Below are 16,533 nucleotides of genomic sequence, written 5' to 3'. Positions count from 1 at the left end.
AATAGGAATTTTTTCTTCTGATGCACTATTTCCTGGATTTCCATTCAAAAAAGTGGATTTATTAAACATAGCTAATCCTTCCTCTCTATGTTAATTTATGACTGTACATTTTTGGTCATGGCTGAAAACAGAAAGAAAGCTAATGATTTCTGCATTACCCTGCCAAGGCATAGGATGGTGTCTACATTGAACCAAAGCATATATCAACAAGGTCAAAAAAAGCTGAATGATTTAAATATATCCCTAATATATCCCTGATATTTTTAACATATATTGTTGATGATTTCAAATTTAGATTAGAAAAACACATCTATTTAAACTGGCAGGTGGTTACTACTAGTGACTTTTTAAAATCCCCTCTCTTAATGTAAATTAAGAGAAAACAGAGAAGATACTTTTGGTTAGTATACAATTTAAATAATTAAAAAAATTATTTTAATGCTCCCATTACTAGCTGTGCTATTTCCCCAGACACAAATGAATAAAGTTGTATTTTGATAGGAGATTCTAATATGTCCTTTTGTTAAGAGACATTGCTAGTGGGAAATGTATTGAGTTTCAGAAAACTGAGTTTAAAATCAGTTTCCAGCTGTTTGGCCATTACTATATTTTGTCCTGTTCACTTGTTGATTGCTTTAAACTAATGTTCTCCTACACTTCTCTCCCCTGGTGATGATTCAAGAATCCACAAAATCAACAGGGGAAATTGATTGCCTATATGAAATGCTGCAACTTATTATGGACTAAACAAAGGGAAAAAACCAGCCATAACCCTCTCTGAGTAAATGTAAAGGGAAATAAATTTTCCTTCATCTCATTCAAAGGTGATAATTTTAAATGTCTTAAAGCAGCAGTAGGTATAAAGCCTCTATAAAACTGTATATTTTGAATAACTTCAAAACAATACCAAACTCATAGGTAAAGCAGAAAGTTCAAGTCTTGCAAGGATAAGACAAATGTAACTATTAAAAGCAGTAAGGTGGTAAGTTAAAGAAATTTAATGGATGAAACAGAAAAAAAAAGAAAGGAGCAGCAAAAATTTAGGAAAAGGACAAATAAAAATCCTTTGCTTTCCTGTTAAATGACAGTTGTAATTTCCAGGTTTTTTTTGGTCTGGGGTTTTTGGGGTCTTTTTTTGTAGTGGTTAAAACTGCCAAAATAATGCTAGTTTGCAAAGCAGTAGGCATTGCCAGTTCTCAAACATAAAAGCAAACTGTCAGGTCCTGGCTGTCCCCACACCCAAGGAAAGGCTCAGCTGGCAGGAGGCGTGAGGCCAAACGCTCTGGGTCATAACTTGGCTGCAGAGGCTGAGCCTCATGTGCTTTGCATCCTGTTTGCACCATGGCCAGAGGACACACCTGCTTGTTTGCTGCAGCTCAAACAATGTGGTAGCAGTTCCTTAAGCTGCAGTAACATATTCACTTACCTGAGTCCTCAACATAAAGCTGCACAGTTTTGCAGAGACACTTAAAGTGTTGAGTTGTTGCCTGTGCATTGAAATGGGCTTTGTCCTTTCAACTACCTTCTCCCTTTCCTGGTTTCATGGAGTACAACTTAAAAGAAGACATTAAAGTGTGCAGTACAACGACAATCAGGTCTAACTTCATTTACTGTGTGAATGAAGAAGGACATCAAAACCAAAATCAGACATGGCATCTTAGCTGTTATCAGATATCTGGCTCATAAGCATGTATCCTTGTTTGTGTTTTTAGACAGCTGAAGTGGCACTAGCCAATTTGAAGAATAAATATGAAAATGAAAAAGCAATGGTGACTGAGACCATGACCAAACTACGGAATGAATTAAAGGCTTTGAAGGAAGATGCAGCAACCTTCTCATCCTTGAGAGCAATGTTTGCAACCAGGTAAGGGAAATGGTGTCACCATCTGGCTCAGAACTGTAAAAACAAATATGTGTGTACTAAGTGACAACAAACTTAGCTGTGTGTGTTGGGTGCTTAGGAGGAGAGAGAAATTATTTTCTGCAAGGTCAGAGGTTTGCTGGCTGAAGGTGAATGAGTCCTAGAGTGCACACTGTGCAAAACTTGCAAGCTTTCAAGTGCTACTGAGCTGCGTGTCTTGGAAAATAAAGCTGGAGAATAGCAATGTCAATACAACCTTGAGTAAATTGTTATAAATGCCAATATATGCTTGCAGTATATTTGCATTTATAGAGCTTTTTAAAGTGGAAATCAAATAGTAGATTTATGTGGCTGATTTTCCCATTCAGAAGTACGCGGTGATTCTGTCATGTAAAGCTATCGTATGGTTAATGATGATCTTCAGAATCCCATGTTTTCATTACAATGAGATTCATTACTTACCACTAGTAAAATCTATTTCATCAGCCAGCCTATGGTGTAATCCAGCACTAATAATTGTAAGACCACTGTAATTTCCCACTCCAGCATGAATTCTTATTTTCTCTCGCTGTGATGTTCAATTTATTATCTTCTCCTTCACAAAATAAGTTTAACTGATCTTCTGTAACATAGTTCATCCTGGCAGGACAGTAATTAATCATCTTTCATCTTTCCTTCTTCCACACCTTCTTCAGAGGAGCTTTTGGTTTTACACTGAGTCATAGAATCAAGTGGGTTGGAAAAGACCTCTTGAGATCCTTGAGTCCAACCTATGACCAAACACCACCGTGTCAACTAGACCATGGCACTCAGGGCCACATCCAGTCTTTCCTTAAACACTACCAAGGAAGGGGGCTCCACCACCCCCCTGGGCTGTCCATTCCAATGTCTAATCACCCTTGCTGTGAAGAAATTCTTCCTAATGTACAACCGAAAACTCCCCTGGTGCAACTTAACACTATGTTACCTAAAAATAATTTTTTTAAAAAATCCAACATTTTCATCAATAAATTCATAATTCACAAGTATACAAGCAAATGATTATCCTAAGGAAATTATTCTGTTAGATTAGGACTTCTCCCCCGCCCCCCCTTATGGTCAAACACAGTGCAAGCTTCTTCTTTGTGCTTTAGTCCACAAATGATAAGACGTCGTGCCTCATGTCAACATCTCTCCAGTGTTCCTTGTGGTATATAGGTGCTCTCTCACCACTTCCAGCCTTCTAAAGTCCTTTGTTGCCTAGTAACAGTGGCAGCAGCAGCTGGGAGAGGTGGGAAGGAAAGAGAAGGGACATTTATGTGTCATGACATTGGTGCTGTGTACAAATTCATCATAGGTTCATCGTCAGAAGAGTTCGTGTAGTGACATAATGGAAACGAAGACCCAACTCAGCAGGTGGTGTGAACCAAGGTAGCCTGATTGATTTCACTGGCATCTAAAGATTTTCTTCAAGAAAGGAAAGCTCTGTGTGTGTGTATTAGAAATGCATGTGTTGATCTTTACTTGCAAGCTCATTACTCTAGGAGATACATGAATGTACTAACTCTGTAAGACTCCCTGGAAGGCGGCTAACTCTGGAGGAGAGGAGTGGCATCGTGAGCATAAAGCAAACAAGTGTCTTGCATGGAGCATAAATCATCAACCTACGAGGTAAAAGTAGTTTGTGAAGATTTAGAAGTTAATTAAAGGAAATGTTAGATTGCTGGTGTACTGAATGCTCCTTACCTTATTTGGGCATCCTGAGTGCAGACTTATGTGAGTTTAAGGCATATCCAAAAGCTGGTGGGAGACAGCAGCATCTCTTCCATTAGAATTAGGCTTAAATGATGCCACTGATCCAGGAACCTTTTCTAGATGCCTTGTGTGTAGGATGCAATGAAGCTTCTATTTCTCCTCAGTGAACTATAAAAGGAGTCTGAGTGACTTGCTGAGTTACAGATTTTCACTTTATAAATGTCCAGTGTTATCAGAGATAAACCTCAACCAAACCATCTACTGCTGTTGGTAAACTCCATGCAGTAGTGATTAAAAAGTCAGTGTATGGCGTATGGAACATATCCCTGCCCTTGAGGTTGTAAGTTTTGCCAAGTATTTTCTGAGCAGAGTTATAAAAGATTATTCACTACAAGGTCTTGCACATCAGTGTGCTCCTATAGATTTTTCCGTTGTAAAATATTCATTTTCCTTCCTTAGCGTGGAGTTTAATGGCCTTTATAATTAAATCAATCTTCCTAAATGTTCAAATCATTGACTCATTCCAAGTAGTCCATTTCGAAGAGCATTTGTTTAAATGACAGTAAGCTGATACATTCTAGAAGTCTGTTGAAGAGGAGAAATCTGTTTGAAAATACAGGACACTTAAGATTCTTGTGCGGTAACATTAGATGCAATAGCAAGCTCTAGCATAAAAAAGCAATTGTTTCATCTTTAGTTGAATAAAACAGTGGTTTCCATGGTTACAGTGCATCACATGGTACTTACTCCAGAATTTGTACCATAGGGAGATCATTCCTCTGATAGTAGGGTTGTATTAAAAATCTGAGAATGTTTGCATATACTGTTTAATAGAACAATATCCTTTCACTTTCATAAACCATCCTTTTCTGTTCATTTGGTCGCCAAATGGATGTTCATTCTGGTGCTGAACTGTATGGCTTCTTCCTTAAATGCACTGAATAAAGGTCACAACATGTTATAAGGAGAGCACACGACATCTGTTTCTGGTCAGAACAGCAAAGATAGCACTTATCTCCAAAGCTCCCTTATGCAGAAAGCAGGAGTCCTCCTTTTTTTGTGTTTTTCCCTGACACTTGTTCATCCTTCCACTCCTTAATTTCTTTCTTCAGTTCATCTTCCTCTCAGAAGTCCTTCTGTCCTGCTTGTACTTCTACTTTTCTGTTTTTCCTTCTGGGACTGCTTTTTAACCCAGTCCAAAAAATTGATTCTGATCTCTACAGCTTCCTCCTTCACTTTTGTGATCCCTTTCTGGGATTTATTTACTTCATACCTGTCAAGAATATCTCCTCAATATAGTTGAAGCTTTCCTTTCCCCTACCGCGTCTCAGGAAAAAACCCCACCAAAACCATAAAAAAATCTCTTCTGTGGGATACAAGGGTTTGGCAAAGCAGAGTTGAAGTTTCTATTTCATGCCAGAACCATGTGTAGCCCACCTGATTTGCAGCTTCTGCCTTTAGCCTGCTTGTTTTATCCTGGGCTGCTTCTGGTATTCCCAGACCAGAGACAATGGTGAGAACCTTCCCTGCCCCTCCTGTCGTTTCCCCTCACTCCACCCCTGAGCTGCTGACCCAGGATGGGAGCTGTGGGAGTGTGAAGCAGTGAGCAGCCCTCATCCAGGGGAAAAATGAAAAATAAATAATAAACTCTTTAAAACGTTAATTTTCCAGTCTAGAGTAGATGTTGCCCTGTGAGAGGAAGGGAAGTCCCATGTTGAAGGAGAGAAGGAACTACTTTTAAAGCAGGAACCTAAAGGGATTCAGGAAGCTGATTGTACTGAGTCCCTACACATGCCTGCTTTCCTAGTCTAAAAGGAGACACTTAAAAGGAGAGAACAGGAAATATTACTTCTGATATTGCTGTAGTCCTGACACTGCAGACATGGATTTTATTCTTCATCCCTCAAGATGTTTTCTTATGATTCATATTTAAAGAAAAAAGTGTGCTGAAGAGATGGACTGGGAAGATTGGACAGGTCCTGGAGATGAGGAAACTTTTATGAGCGGAAGAGAATTATGATTACATGGCTAGAGCAGGGAACTGTCACTGTCACTGGGTTTTAACTCAAGCTCTGCTGTGATTTATGTTACCTAAATTACGCATAAGCCTGATTCGGTATTTGGTTTACATTCCTAGACGAGAGAGGGAGATGCAACTAGAAATCCCTTAAAATCCTGTATAAGCTTCTTGGATAAGTTCATACAAAATAAGTGGGCTTATGTGTCTGTCTGCTTCCTTTCTGAGACAAGAGAAATGAGAAATCGGTGAAACCTTGACTTTTGCTCTGGCAATGAGTAGACCAGCAGACAGCAAGATAACAGTGCTGGTTATTTAATAGCCACTTGTAGACTGCACCTGTCCTGGGGCAAGGGAAGAATTGGGAAAGAGCTCTGACTTGGAAGGACATAACTTTTGTTATTTACTACTATTTGAGTCCTTCTGAAAGACTGTTCAGAGCATCCTGGAGCCCTGCTCGGAACACAGTGGTCAGTATCATGCCAGAAGTCATGTCTTTGAGGAGCTCTTAACCTTTTTCTTCTTCAGTATCCTGTGAGACTTCACAATTGTTTGTCAAACATGTGGGCAAAAGGCAATATGAATGTGTGTAATGCTTTTGCATTTTTTATTTGGAAACACTTCTCTTTTTATCCCACACTTGCACATATCTAGGAATATTTCAGTGAAGGGAAATGCTATGGCTGCAGGCAGTAGTTACCTCCCACTATATGGAATAACCTTCAATGCTGCAAACTTCAGTGAGATCTGAGACTGTTAATTCAGTAGTTTCTAAAGTTAATTATGGCCTTTACTTGACTGATTTAGGTTTAACCTTTCTGAATGCTGTTTCTCAAAAAAGAAAAAAAAAAAAGCTTGAACAACAAAACCCAGAGACAAGGGACCGTGTGTTTGTGGTGGAGGTCAGATGACTGGAACCACCCAAACACTGCAGTGAACTGCCAGAAGTGTGGGATTCCTGTTATGGGGAGATTTCTAGGAAGGACATATAATTAATTAGATGGGTTGGAAAATGTGATTAGTTTTGTCTCAAGTGTGAGACCAGCTAACAGCATCTAGTATATCCAGATTTCTTGAGCCAACTTGATATAGTTCATAGCAGGCAACAAAAAGGATGTTTGTCTGAGTCTGCTTTACTAATATCCTCATGGCACTTATGTCTCTTAGCTGTTCAGTTGTGCTGTTTTACAAACCAGGTGTTACTTTTAAAAATTTTCAACAGAAAACTATTTGGAAAAAAAAAAAAGTCTCCTAGACAAAGAGGAAAGCGGGAGAGAATAAGAGGTGGATACAGGATCCATCTGGTTACAAGAACGAGTCTTTAAGACTCTGGCAACATGGACATTAAAGTCAATTAATTTGAAATAGGAATTACTATGATCTACAGAATGCTGATTTCATCCTAGTATCTCTGTCAAGGAAGCTGGCTTAAGCATCAATAGACATTTCATGGCTTGGAGCAGAAATAGGTGTGCAAGTTGTCTTTAAGCCAACCAGCATTTCATAAATATCTCTCTACTTCAAGTCTTGAATAACAACAGTCATGCTCATTAGGGTCCTGTGAAAGTAAGGTAATACTGAAACTGTAGATGAAACTGTCTTAGTAATTTTGTTTCCAGTGCCTGAATTATTCAAAAGGAGAGTACAATATATATGTAAGTGTTTGCATGTGAAGAATAACTGCAAATTTTCAAGTATACTTTGTTTCTGTTTCCCAAGGGGAAGATTAAAATTTCAGAGAAATTAGTTCCATCCCTCAGTTTGCAATAATTCAAGTTTAATGCATCACACATTTTGATAAGGAAAACTAAAATAATTTTCTAGGCTTGTTTTCTGTGAGTGATACTGATAAAGTTACATCCTCATCCATTACACAATTGCAATTACACAGCAAAGCTACTTAGATTTATACAGATCGCATGGGAAGGAGATTTGGCAAAAGCTGCATCATTTAACATGCCTTGGATATTGCCACAAATCTCTGATGGTCAGGCAGTATTGCTATCTCTGAATCATCTCTCTGCTGGCATACATTTATTGCTCTTGGTTTTTACTGATTAGATGGTCTATTGCTAACAAACTGAAGCTATTTAGCTTCAAAAAATGACTTAAGACCGTCTTGAAATGCCTTGCTCTTCCTGTTAACTTTAGGAATTATTGCTTAAAGCAGAACTAAATTTAATTTGGTCTTAGATATTAACAAAATCATAAGAAAGGTGGTTTTAGTTCTCAGGGTTCAAAAGCAAACGAAGGGAGTTTTTCATGCAGATAAAAGAGGCTGAGGGTTAAAAAGAAGTAGGTGACCATAGTGATGAACACCTGAGCACACCTCCAAAATATTCAACAGTAAATGTGAGATAACTCCAGATGCGGGGTTTTCTGAATAGTACTTTTTAATCAGTTAACAATGGCAAATAACTGAGGGCTTCTCATTTCCAAAATCTGATGTGTCAGATGTTCATGCTACTTGCAGCCTTCTTCTGTGGTATTTTCTTGAAGTGGATGTTACTGTCTATGAAAAATAGTATTATCTAATTAATAGACATTCTTATCATGACTTACTATCAGAACCAGCACCCAAAATTGTTACTTGTGGTCTAACATGGAGATAATCCCAAACCTCCCCTCCAATTGCTTATTATCTGCACTAGAAATGTATTACGTTATCGTAGACTACTCTGTCAATATAGATACAGGTTCTCGTGCTGAATGGGAAGTTTCGGCATTCAGATCCAAGACCAAATCTATTCAAAGTGGGAACAGAAGAATTCAGGCTGTCTGCTTCCGGGATTAGGGTCAGCAAAAGCTTGGATCTGAATCTGCCTCTGTAACTGAAGCCCAGGAATGTGCTCACTGGTAGAGTTGGTTCATGGACCGTTTCCCCAGATTTCTGCCTTGTTTGTTCCCCCAGGTGTGATGAGTACGTCACACAGCTGGACGAGATGCAGCGGCAGCTGGCAGCCGCGGAGGATGAGAAGAAGACCCTGAACTCTCTGTTGCGCATGGCTATCCAGCAAAAACTTGCCCTTACCCAGCGACTGGAGGATTTAGAGTTCGACCACGAGCAGTCCCGACGCAGCAAAGGCAAGCTTGGAAAGAGCAAGATCGGCAGCCCTAAAGTAAGTGAGGAGGCATCAGCCACCGTGCCAAGCATAGACACTTTCCTCCTGCATAGTCAGGGCCCACAGCAACCAAACTTACTGGTCAGCAGTGGCACTCAGAGGAAAAGGTATGCATGCAGTGATCTTTACAGTACAGTGCAGTAGCCAGACTTTCATTAAAGTCGTTCACTGAATTGTAAACATGATGATTCTTTTTTATTTATTTATTTATTTTTATTTTTTGGTTTTGTACTTTGACTGGGGAAAAGGAGGTGGGGAGGGTGTGAATATGAAATTCAAAGCCTGGCAACATGTGGTTCTGATCCACCTACTCACTGTTATTTCCTCCTCCTTAATGCAGTGTTCTGAACTATACTCTGTCAGTGTCTCAGTGCATCTTGTACGTCTTTAATATTAAGTGTGAATGTATTTTCTTTAACAATTTTTCCTTCAGTTTTCCTTAAAGTTTTCTGTCATGAGCATCTGAAATAAAAAAAGGATTGTGCTCTATGAGAATTTCAGTGCTTAACACAAAAGAAACTGCATTTCTTTGTTAAGCTCTGGTGCTCACTTGCTCTTTATCAGTTCAAAAATAATATGGATGCATTCACTCAGATCAATTTTTCTACATGGGAGCAAGCAAGCTTTTGAAGGGGAATGGCTGCCATTCATAACCTAATGCAAATATTTTTCTGTTCAAGCAGTGAGTTCTTGTCTTGTGACTGCCCTGCCAAAGCTCTATAGGTGTGGGATCTCTGTTAGAGAAGTCCAGATAATCATTCCCTTTTCTCATATGCTCTAATCACAATGCAAAACCAAGAGAACATTCAGGGAACTTTGTACATGTCAACTCCAGGATGCTGATATATAACTCAACCTCATCTCCTCCTTCCCTAATGTGAACGAGTATTTCCAAGGCAGGCAAGGTGTCCTGCTCTGGAAATGACATGGGTTGGCAACACTAGTTGGTTTTTACCTGTTAAGCAAGTTAACATGATGTTGTCATTCGTGAGGCTTTGAAAGGTAATTAAAGTAAAACTCTTTTGTTTCCATATGTATTTTTCTTGGATCTCCTGCAAGACTATTCTCACCTTCCCTTTGTGATCAGAGCCATCCCAGGACTTCAGGGACCTACCTCCAGAAATTATTAAGAGCCCCCCCTCATCCCGCCTCCACAGAATCATATCTTCTGAGGGGCCCCCCTTCCATGAGTGAATTCATCCATGGGCACCGTCTCAGCAAGGAAAAAAGGTTAACCGTGGCCATACCAGGTAAACATTTTTTCCTTGGATGCATGTGGTGCTGAGTGGTTAGCAGAGCAGGGGACCCTCCCAGCACTGCAGATGCAATCTAATTTGGGCATCTTCTTGGGGACCTGAAAAGCAAAATGTCTCCTCCTACGTCGCCTGTGGCAGGAGATGACATTCTGCTGGCAGCGGCCCAAACTGGTTTCAGATGCAGTGGGGAAAGTCCTGCTGTGGTATTAGGTGGGTGCAGTCCCGCTGGCATCCGCAGAGGCTGCACCCCCGTGCCTGGGTGGAGCTCAGTCTGGTGGTCATGTTGGTAGTCCCCTTGGAAGACACAAACCCAGCAGGACAGAGGAGTCAGATGTGTGAGGACCAGCGAGGGAGTGACTGGCAGTGTGCAGGAGCCTACGCAGCGTTTGTCTTCTGCTCACCCTGGAGCACTCAGTCAGGTTTTTCTGAAGGGTGATGTTAAACTCGCAGAAGGCTTAGTTTAGATAAATTGAATCATGAAGTTTATCTTTGCAGGAAGCTTTTGCTCCTAATTTCCTACCCAAATGTAGTATCCACATGGAACAAGGAGAAGAAAGGAAATGGAAACTGGAATGCCATTTCAAAGGTTGAGACATCTTTCTTTGCCTGACAGACAAGCTAATAATTACTTTTCTTCTGTGCTTGAGGAGAACCTTTGGCCTTTAAATGTGCACAGTCTTGTTTGGTGGTAATTTTTTTTTCATTATTTGTTTTGAAATTTGTTATGAACAAAAACAATTAAGTAGAAAACATAGAAGCTAAACCCCTAAAGTGGTTTCTGCTCAAAAAAATACTTATTCTGGAAAGCTGAGCAGTACCCTATAGTATGTTAAATTTCTCACCCAGTGCCATCAATATCACAGCTGCCTTTGAACCATGCAAGTAACACCCACTCCAAAGAAAAGTGTAAAACTGCAGACAGTCTAAACAAGACATTTTCCTAAGGAGTGTTGCAGAAAATAAAAGAGCTGTCTCCTGAGGAGAAAAACGTGTAAGTGGGAGGAAAGAAGCATCTTATAGAACATCACAGATGCGTGGACCACAGATTGAGAAACACTGACACAGGTTTTTTTTTCCAGTAAGAGAGACCAAAGGATAAAGCAGCCTGAAAAGTAGAATTGTCCAGAAAATTATGTTTGCCTGGAGTCTTACCTGTCACTTTAGGTACATCTCTACATGTTCAGAGTATAAGGGTCTTGAAACAGAGTTATTGATTTATGTTATGGTTGTCCTTAGGAATCTACAACAGTCCCAGCTTTCTGAATACGTTTGTCAGAATTTTACATCATCACATGGCCTTAGGCTCAGCTTAGGAGACTGACAGGTTCAAACCTGAGATTTTTCTGAGCACTCAGATTCCAGTGTTAGCAGGGCCCATGTTAGAATCAGGTTGAAGATTAAGTAGTGAATTTTTCAGTTCTTACCAGTTTCTGGAAGATTTCTTACTGTTGTTAACAGATGAAAGGAATGATGCATCAAGTAGGATTTTTTTTTGCCATCTGTCTAATTATCTGTTTTGTGAAGGAACAGTGAAGAGTGTTATTCTTCTGCCTTTACAGAGAAAGTTTAAAAGCCTTGTATCAGAAAGAGTTTCTGTTCTCAGATGACTTGTGCAGTCAAGCAAGCCAGCAAGAAATGTAGCAACCCACACCTGCTTCTTCATCAGAGAGGGTACAAAAGAGCAGCATCCAAAGTCAAACACTATGGAGCAAAGTGTAGCTTGGCTTGAGGCTGAGTCCTCAGGAGTGGAGTAAGAATGAATCAAACCTACATTAAATGGAAGCGTGTTTTGGTGGTTTTTCCTTTAAATTTGTGAACTATTTCCTTCACACAAATATTTCAGCCATATTACGTGAGTGAATCTATGCCCTGTCCTTTCATTAGCTCTCAGTGTTGTGGGGACTGGGAGGCTGTAGCTGGGAATGCGTTTGATGGAGACCAAGAGCCAAAATTGCTGAAGTTGGCAGAGGGAGAAACCCAGCAGGCTCCCCTGCCCCATGCTCCCCATGCAGTAGCAAGCTGTGCCTGTCTTTCTTTGGCACCTTCTTCTGGACTTGGTGCTTGGCAGAAGAGACTGCCTTCACTATGCCATGGGCCCAGCTTTGACTACTGCTAGTAGAGGGAAAGCTGGACTGCTTTTGCTACCTTTTTCGGAGGAAGACCAGCTGAATTGAAGATCTCTCAAGAAAGAGATTCTCATTTCCTCATCGATTTCCATTTGATTGCCCTCACCTTTAAATCAGCATGCATGTCTCTCTGACATCAAGCTGTGACAGCATGACTTGATCTGGGCTTTCTAATTGAACTAATAGCTCCTAACTGCCCACAGGGGCTAAAAACACCACTCAGTCCTTTTTCAAAGTATCATGTTCCATTTCTCCTAGGTAATGGTAAGCTTTTGACTTTGCGGTGTTACTTTTTTTGCTTCTGTTCTGCTAAGATGTATTTTTAGACTTTCAAGTCTTTATTCTTCTGATAGGCAGAAGCAGCTTGTACGAGTCCAGCACAATTCCAGCCTACCTTTGCATGTGTTTGTGTTTGTTTTCATAACTACATGAAAAAGTCAGGGCATATAGAAAGCCTAATGCTCAGTTCAACAGTGTGAAACACTATGAAAAATGACCTTTCCTTTGCAGTTGTGTTCAAACTCCTTGACTATAAAGTCACTAGGTGCCTCTTAATATACCACAGTCTCAAGTATGAAATATGATTCTCTCAACCTCTTCAAGGAAAGACCAAGCCAAAAAAGGTCTCCTGTAGTATCTGCTTTGACACCACTCTTCTTTGTCAGATATTTTAGCATGAAAATTCTAAAATTGAATATAAAGTTCTGTTGTTTTAGCTTAAATTTAAATCAAGATCCTTGTGTAGATGATGCACCTGAAGAAAAAGGTTTCCCAACAGGCTTATGAAATGGACAATAACCAATGGCTGCAGCATACTCTCTTAAACAGAGTCAACAACAAACCACCTGAGACTCTCCTTTGTTGGAGTGCCCCCCAAACAAACTGTGGTAGATGCTTCTTTCCCTATTGTTTATACCTGGTATTTAAAGTCCCACACAGGAAAACACTGCAAAAAGTAAAGCATTTCATATTTTGAAGGAATTCAGATCATAAGATCATAATGGGCAATCCTTTTCCTTTTAGAGAATTCTGTATAGTGATATGTTTCATTTTATCAAAATAGAAAAAAGGAAAGTAGCCTTAAAATGTGACACATTTCTCTCAAATTCCAAGCCCAACCGAGGTCAGATGTTTAGTTGACATAAGCCAGTCTAGCCCCATGGGTTTCAATAGAACTGTGCTAGTTTACTGCAATCCCAAGTTTTTGTTTCATAGGGTTTAGATATTATTGTTCTTCATTGTTACAAGAGCATTTCATAAAGTGGCTCTTCTGAAAGGTTTAAAAAAAAAAACAACACTGCAAAAGTAGGTAATTTTGTGGAGTTGCTCATTTCTGAAAGCACATTAAACCTGAAAGCCTGCTTGCTTTTCAGATGTCTTTCAAGAGTGATTTACAGCCTGGCATTTAATTCTTACAAGACAAGACTAATGGGGAAGACAGAGACAGCCCAAGGAATGCTACATAATAGTATCACAACTGCTCAAGCACTAAACTCATCACCTATCATGCATAATTAAGAGTATTTAATAGATACTCTTACTATAAAAGTATTCCAAGATTAATTTCTGCTGTAGCTCTATGCTTACAGGCAAATCAAATATGAATCACAATAGGATACAAATAACTAGCTCTTGTTTGTCAGTTTATATTCTTACCTTAAAATGTAACTTAATTTATAAAAACTCTATCCCAAAGGAAATTCCTATAGGGTCTCATCAAGAGCTAACTTACACAGTCTGTAGGTAGACAGTATTTTTGAAAACTAACAAGGAAAATGAAAATACAAAATCTCAATCACCCAAGTGCTGAGGTCCTAAGAAGTCTTATAATTGAATCTTTCAGCTGGAACTCGAGGGAAATTGCTTAAGAGTTGCCTTTGCTAATTCACACACTGGAATTGGTTTAACATGTGAAGAATGGGTAGAAACCTAGGAATGCACTGATCTGTTTGATGGAGCACAAACAAAACACAGCAAGGAGCAGAGGGTCTTCTGAGTAGGGTGGCCCTTAGTGTTATAAGGACTTAAGGGCTTTTAATAAGTCATGTGAGGTGTTGAGTAACCTCTCCTGGCTCAAGGGATGAGGAATACACCAGTGGTATTTTAATTTGTTCTTTCTGGATTTTGAGCTTTTTCAAGGTATAGTGTGTAGGGTGTGACTTTCAGAAATATTCTGTAAAAGGTTACTCTCTGTGTAATCAGAAGCTCATGTTCCTTCTTTTGTATTTTTCTTAAAATAACGTTAAAGTGGAACTTAACATGTGGGGCAAGATTGTTGGTTTCAGCTCCTCCTTCTTGCTGCTTCATCTTGTTTAGCTAGTGTGAAGATAACGGGAAAGCATCTTCAAAAGGAGTGAGTAGAAGGCCTTGATAGGAAATGAAGCTCTCTTTACCCTCCCCTTTTGGATGCAGGGGTTGGGAAAATGACCAGGGAGGCTCAGGCTGACACCGCTCTGCACAGCAGAGGCTGTCTGTAGGCATGTGCCTGTGTACCTTACACCATTGGAAAGGTAGGGGGAAGCAATTTTTTTATAGCATTTCATTGTGTGTTGAAAAGGGTTTAAGTCAGAGGTCTTTAGCTGTGCATGTTTTTGTTTGTTTGTTTCTTGTTGGTTTTTTTTTTTAGGAATATTTTGCCAAAAATAGTTCCAGAAGCTTTGCTTTTGAGCTTAGGTACCAATGTCAGAAAGCTCCTCACAGATTTCTAAGTCTTGCTGCTACAGGCATTACTTCAGTACCTCAACTTAGCTTTTTCAGGCCCTTCTCAATTTTGAAACAGCAGGACTGTTAGAAATCTGTACACAGAGGAAAGCATGGCTTCCTTTAAAAAATGGTTATGAAAGAAGTCCTTTGAGGAACACTAACAACTCAGAGGGTTGTCAGGAGGATGCTTTGTAGATCTTTATGATTGCTCGGGTCACCCAGTGAAGAGTTTTAAATATTTCTTACTTCTCCTTTGTGAGGGAATTTTATAGATTAATGAAGAGGAAAATCAACATGACTAGGATCTAGAGACCTCTTTCTATGCTGATTTTATGTTAAATAATTTTATTCTGAGTTCCAAACAGTGTGGATTTTTCTATATATTAGGTGAAACAGTTTATTCTTGAAAAGCAGGATAGGCGATTAACCAAGGCACAGCTACTAAATAGGATATGCAGACATATTGTATATAACTAGTCAGGCTAGTCTGCTCTGAATTGTTCACTCAGGAAAGTTTGTTTTGATTCATCCAAGCAATCCAAAGCATGAAAGTTCTTCAGAACCATTATTTTTTTAAAAAAAACCCCACAACTTTATTCTGGCAATGCAAATTTATCCAAGTGCAAATTGCCCTTTGCTTCATTAGAGATCCATGGATGATTCTTCTGAGTCCTTGGCTATGAGTATGTTGTATTTTACCTACTGAGAATGTACTTGCATTGATGGTGATCCTGTACCTGCAAGATGTCTCTAAGCTTGTGCAATTAGGCAGGCTACTGGCTGTTGTAAGACTCCTGCAATATTGGCCTAATCTGTCTCTTTGTGGAAAATGGATTTTATATGTTTTTAGTAGGATTTTTTAAAAATCAGATGTAAGAATTTTTTTAACCCGAATATAATGCTCTTCACAAAAAGGATAATTCAGTCATTATTTACTTATTATCTATGTTCTCTTTTTTGTTCTGCATTGTCCTGTTTTCTGTGGGTTTTGTAAACATGCCATATTTGTGTATATATGTGTTCATTGTTTAATGAGCGGTATTAGTGCATATATACAGATATATGTACATATCTTCCTGCTCTCAGGGCCATGTCCTGCATCTGATATGCTCATTCAACTAAGTTTGATGAGCATTGCATATTTATACCATTTCAAGCATGGTATGTTGTTCTTGTGGAGGCCGTTTTGAATTTGAAGAACAATGTCCTTGCCTAGGACATTAGTTGGCTGTGACTGATGAAGGATTCAGCTGGCTAAATGTACTTTTACCTCTTGGTGCCACTGTGAACAGGACCTTTTCACTCTGTGCTTTTCCTCTCTTGCATTTAGCTCTCCAGTTATCACTGATGAGACCAAACCCATACATTTCATGCTGATCAATATAATTTAGCTACTTCAATATAATTTAGCTATTATTGCATGAATTCACTGCAGTTCTACAAGTTTAATTTAATTTCTACTGATGTTTTTTCACTATATGTAGAAAACAATTCCAAAACAAAACCTATTTTTAATAGAAGTTTGTCTGTTTAAAAAAACATAAAAACCCCAACCAAACATACAATGAAACAAACAGATTGCAGTGAAATACATGCCCTTTGTATATTTTCATTAAAAGGCTATTGACATTTTTCTCTCTGTATCTAAGCTATGACATCATTGCTGGATGGAATGGTTAATATTAGCATCATTTGTTGAAGTTCTCCAATAAAT

The 16,533-nt window shown here is 39.2% G+C and overlaps 1 protein-coding gene across 5 annotated transcripts in view; it reads left to right on the top strand.

The window, feature by feature from the left end:
* Positions 1 to 16,533, top strand: part of BICD1 (BICD cargo adaptor 1) — a 173,216-nt gene that overhangs the window by 137,934 nt on the left and 18,749 nt on the right. For 3 of the 5 annotated variants that reach the window (XM_032688273.1, XM_032688272.1, XM_032688274.1), the window contains exons 6-7: positions 1,713 to 1,864; positions 8,524 to 8,731. In XM_032688273.1, coding sequence (XP_032544164.1) covers positions 1,713 to 1,864; positions 8,524 to 8,731 — 360 coding nt within the window. Of the gene's footprint in view, positions 1 to 1,712; positions 1,865 to 8,523; positions 8,842 to 9,793; positions 9,985 to 12,730; positions 12,740 to 16,533 lie in introns of all 5 variants that reach the window. The other 2 variants (XM_032688275.1, XM_032688271.1) reach the window with 2 other exon arrangements.

The sequence above is a fragment of the Chiroxiphia lanceolata genome, chromosome 5 (assembly GCF_009829145.1).
Source record: "Chiroxiphia lanceolata isolate bChiLan1 chromosome 5, bChiLan1.pri, whole genome shotgun sequence".
Lineage (NCBI taxonomy): Eukaryota > Metazoa > Chordata > Aves > Passeriformes > Pipridae > Chiroxiphia > Chiroxiphia lanceolata.
Note: the sequence above shows the minus strand (reverse complement) of the source record. Positions and strands in the feature narration are given on the sequence as shown.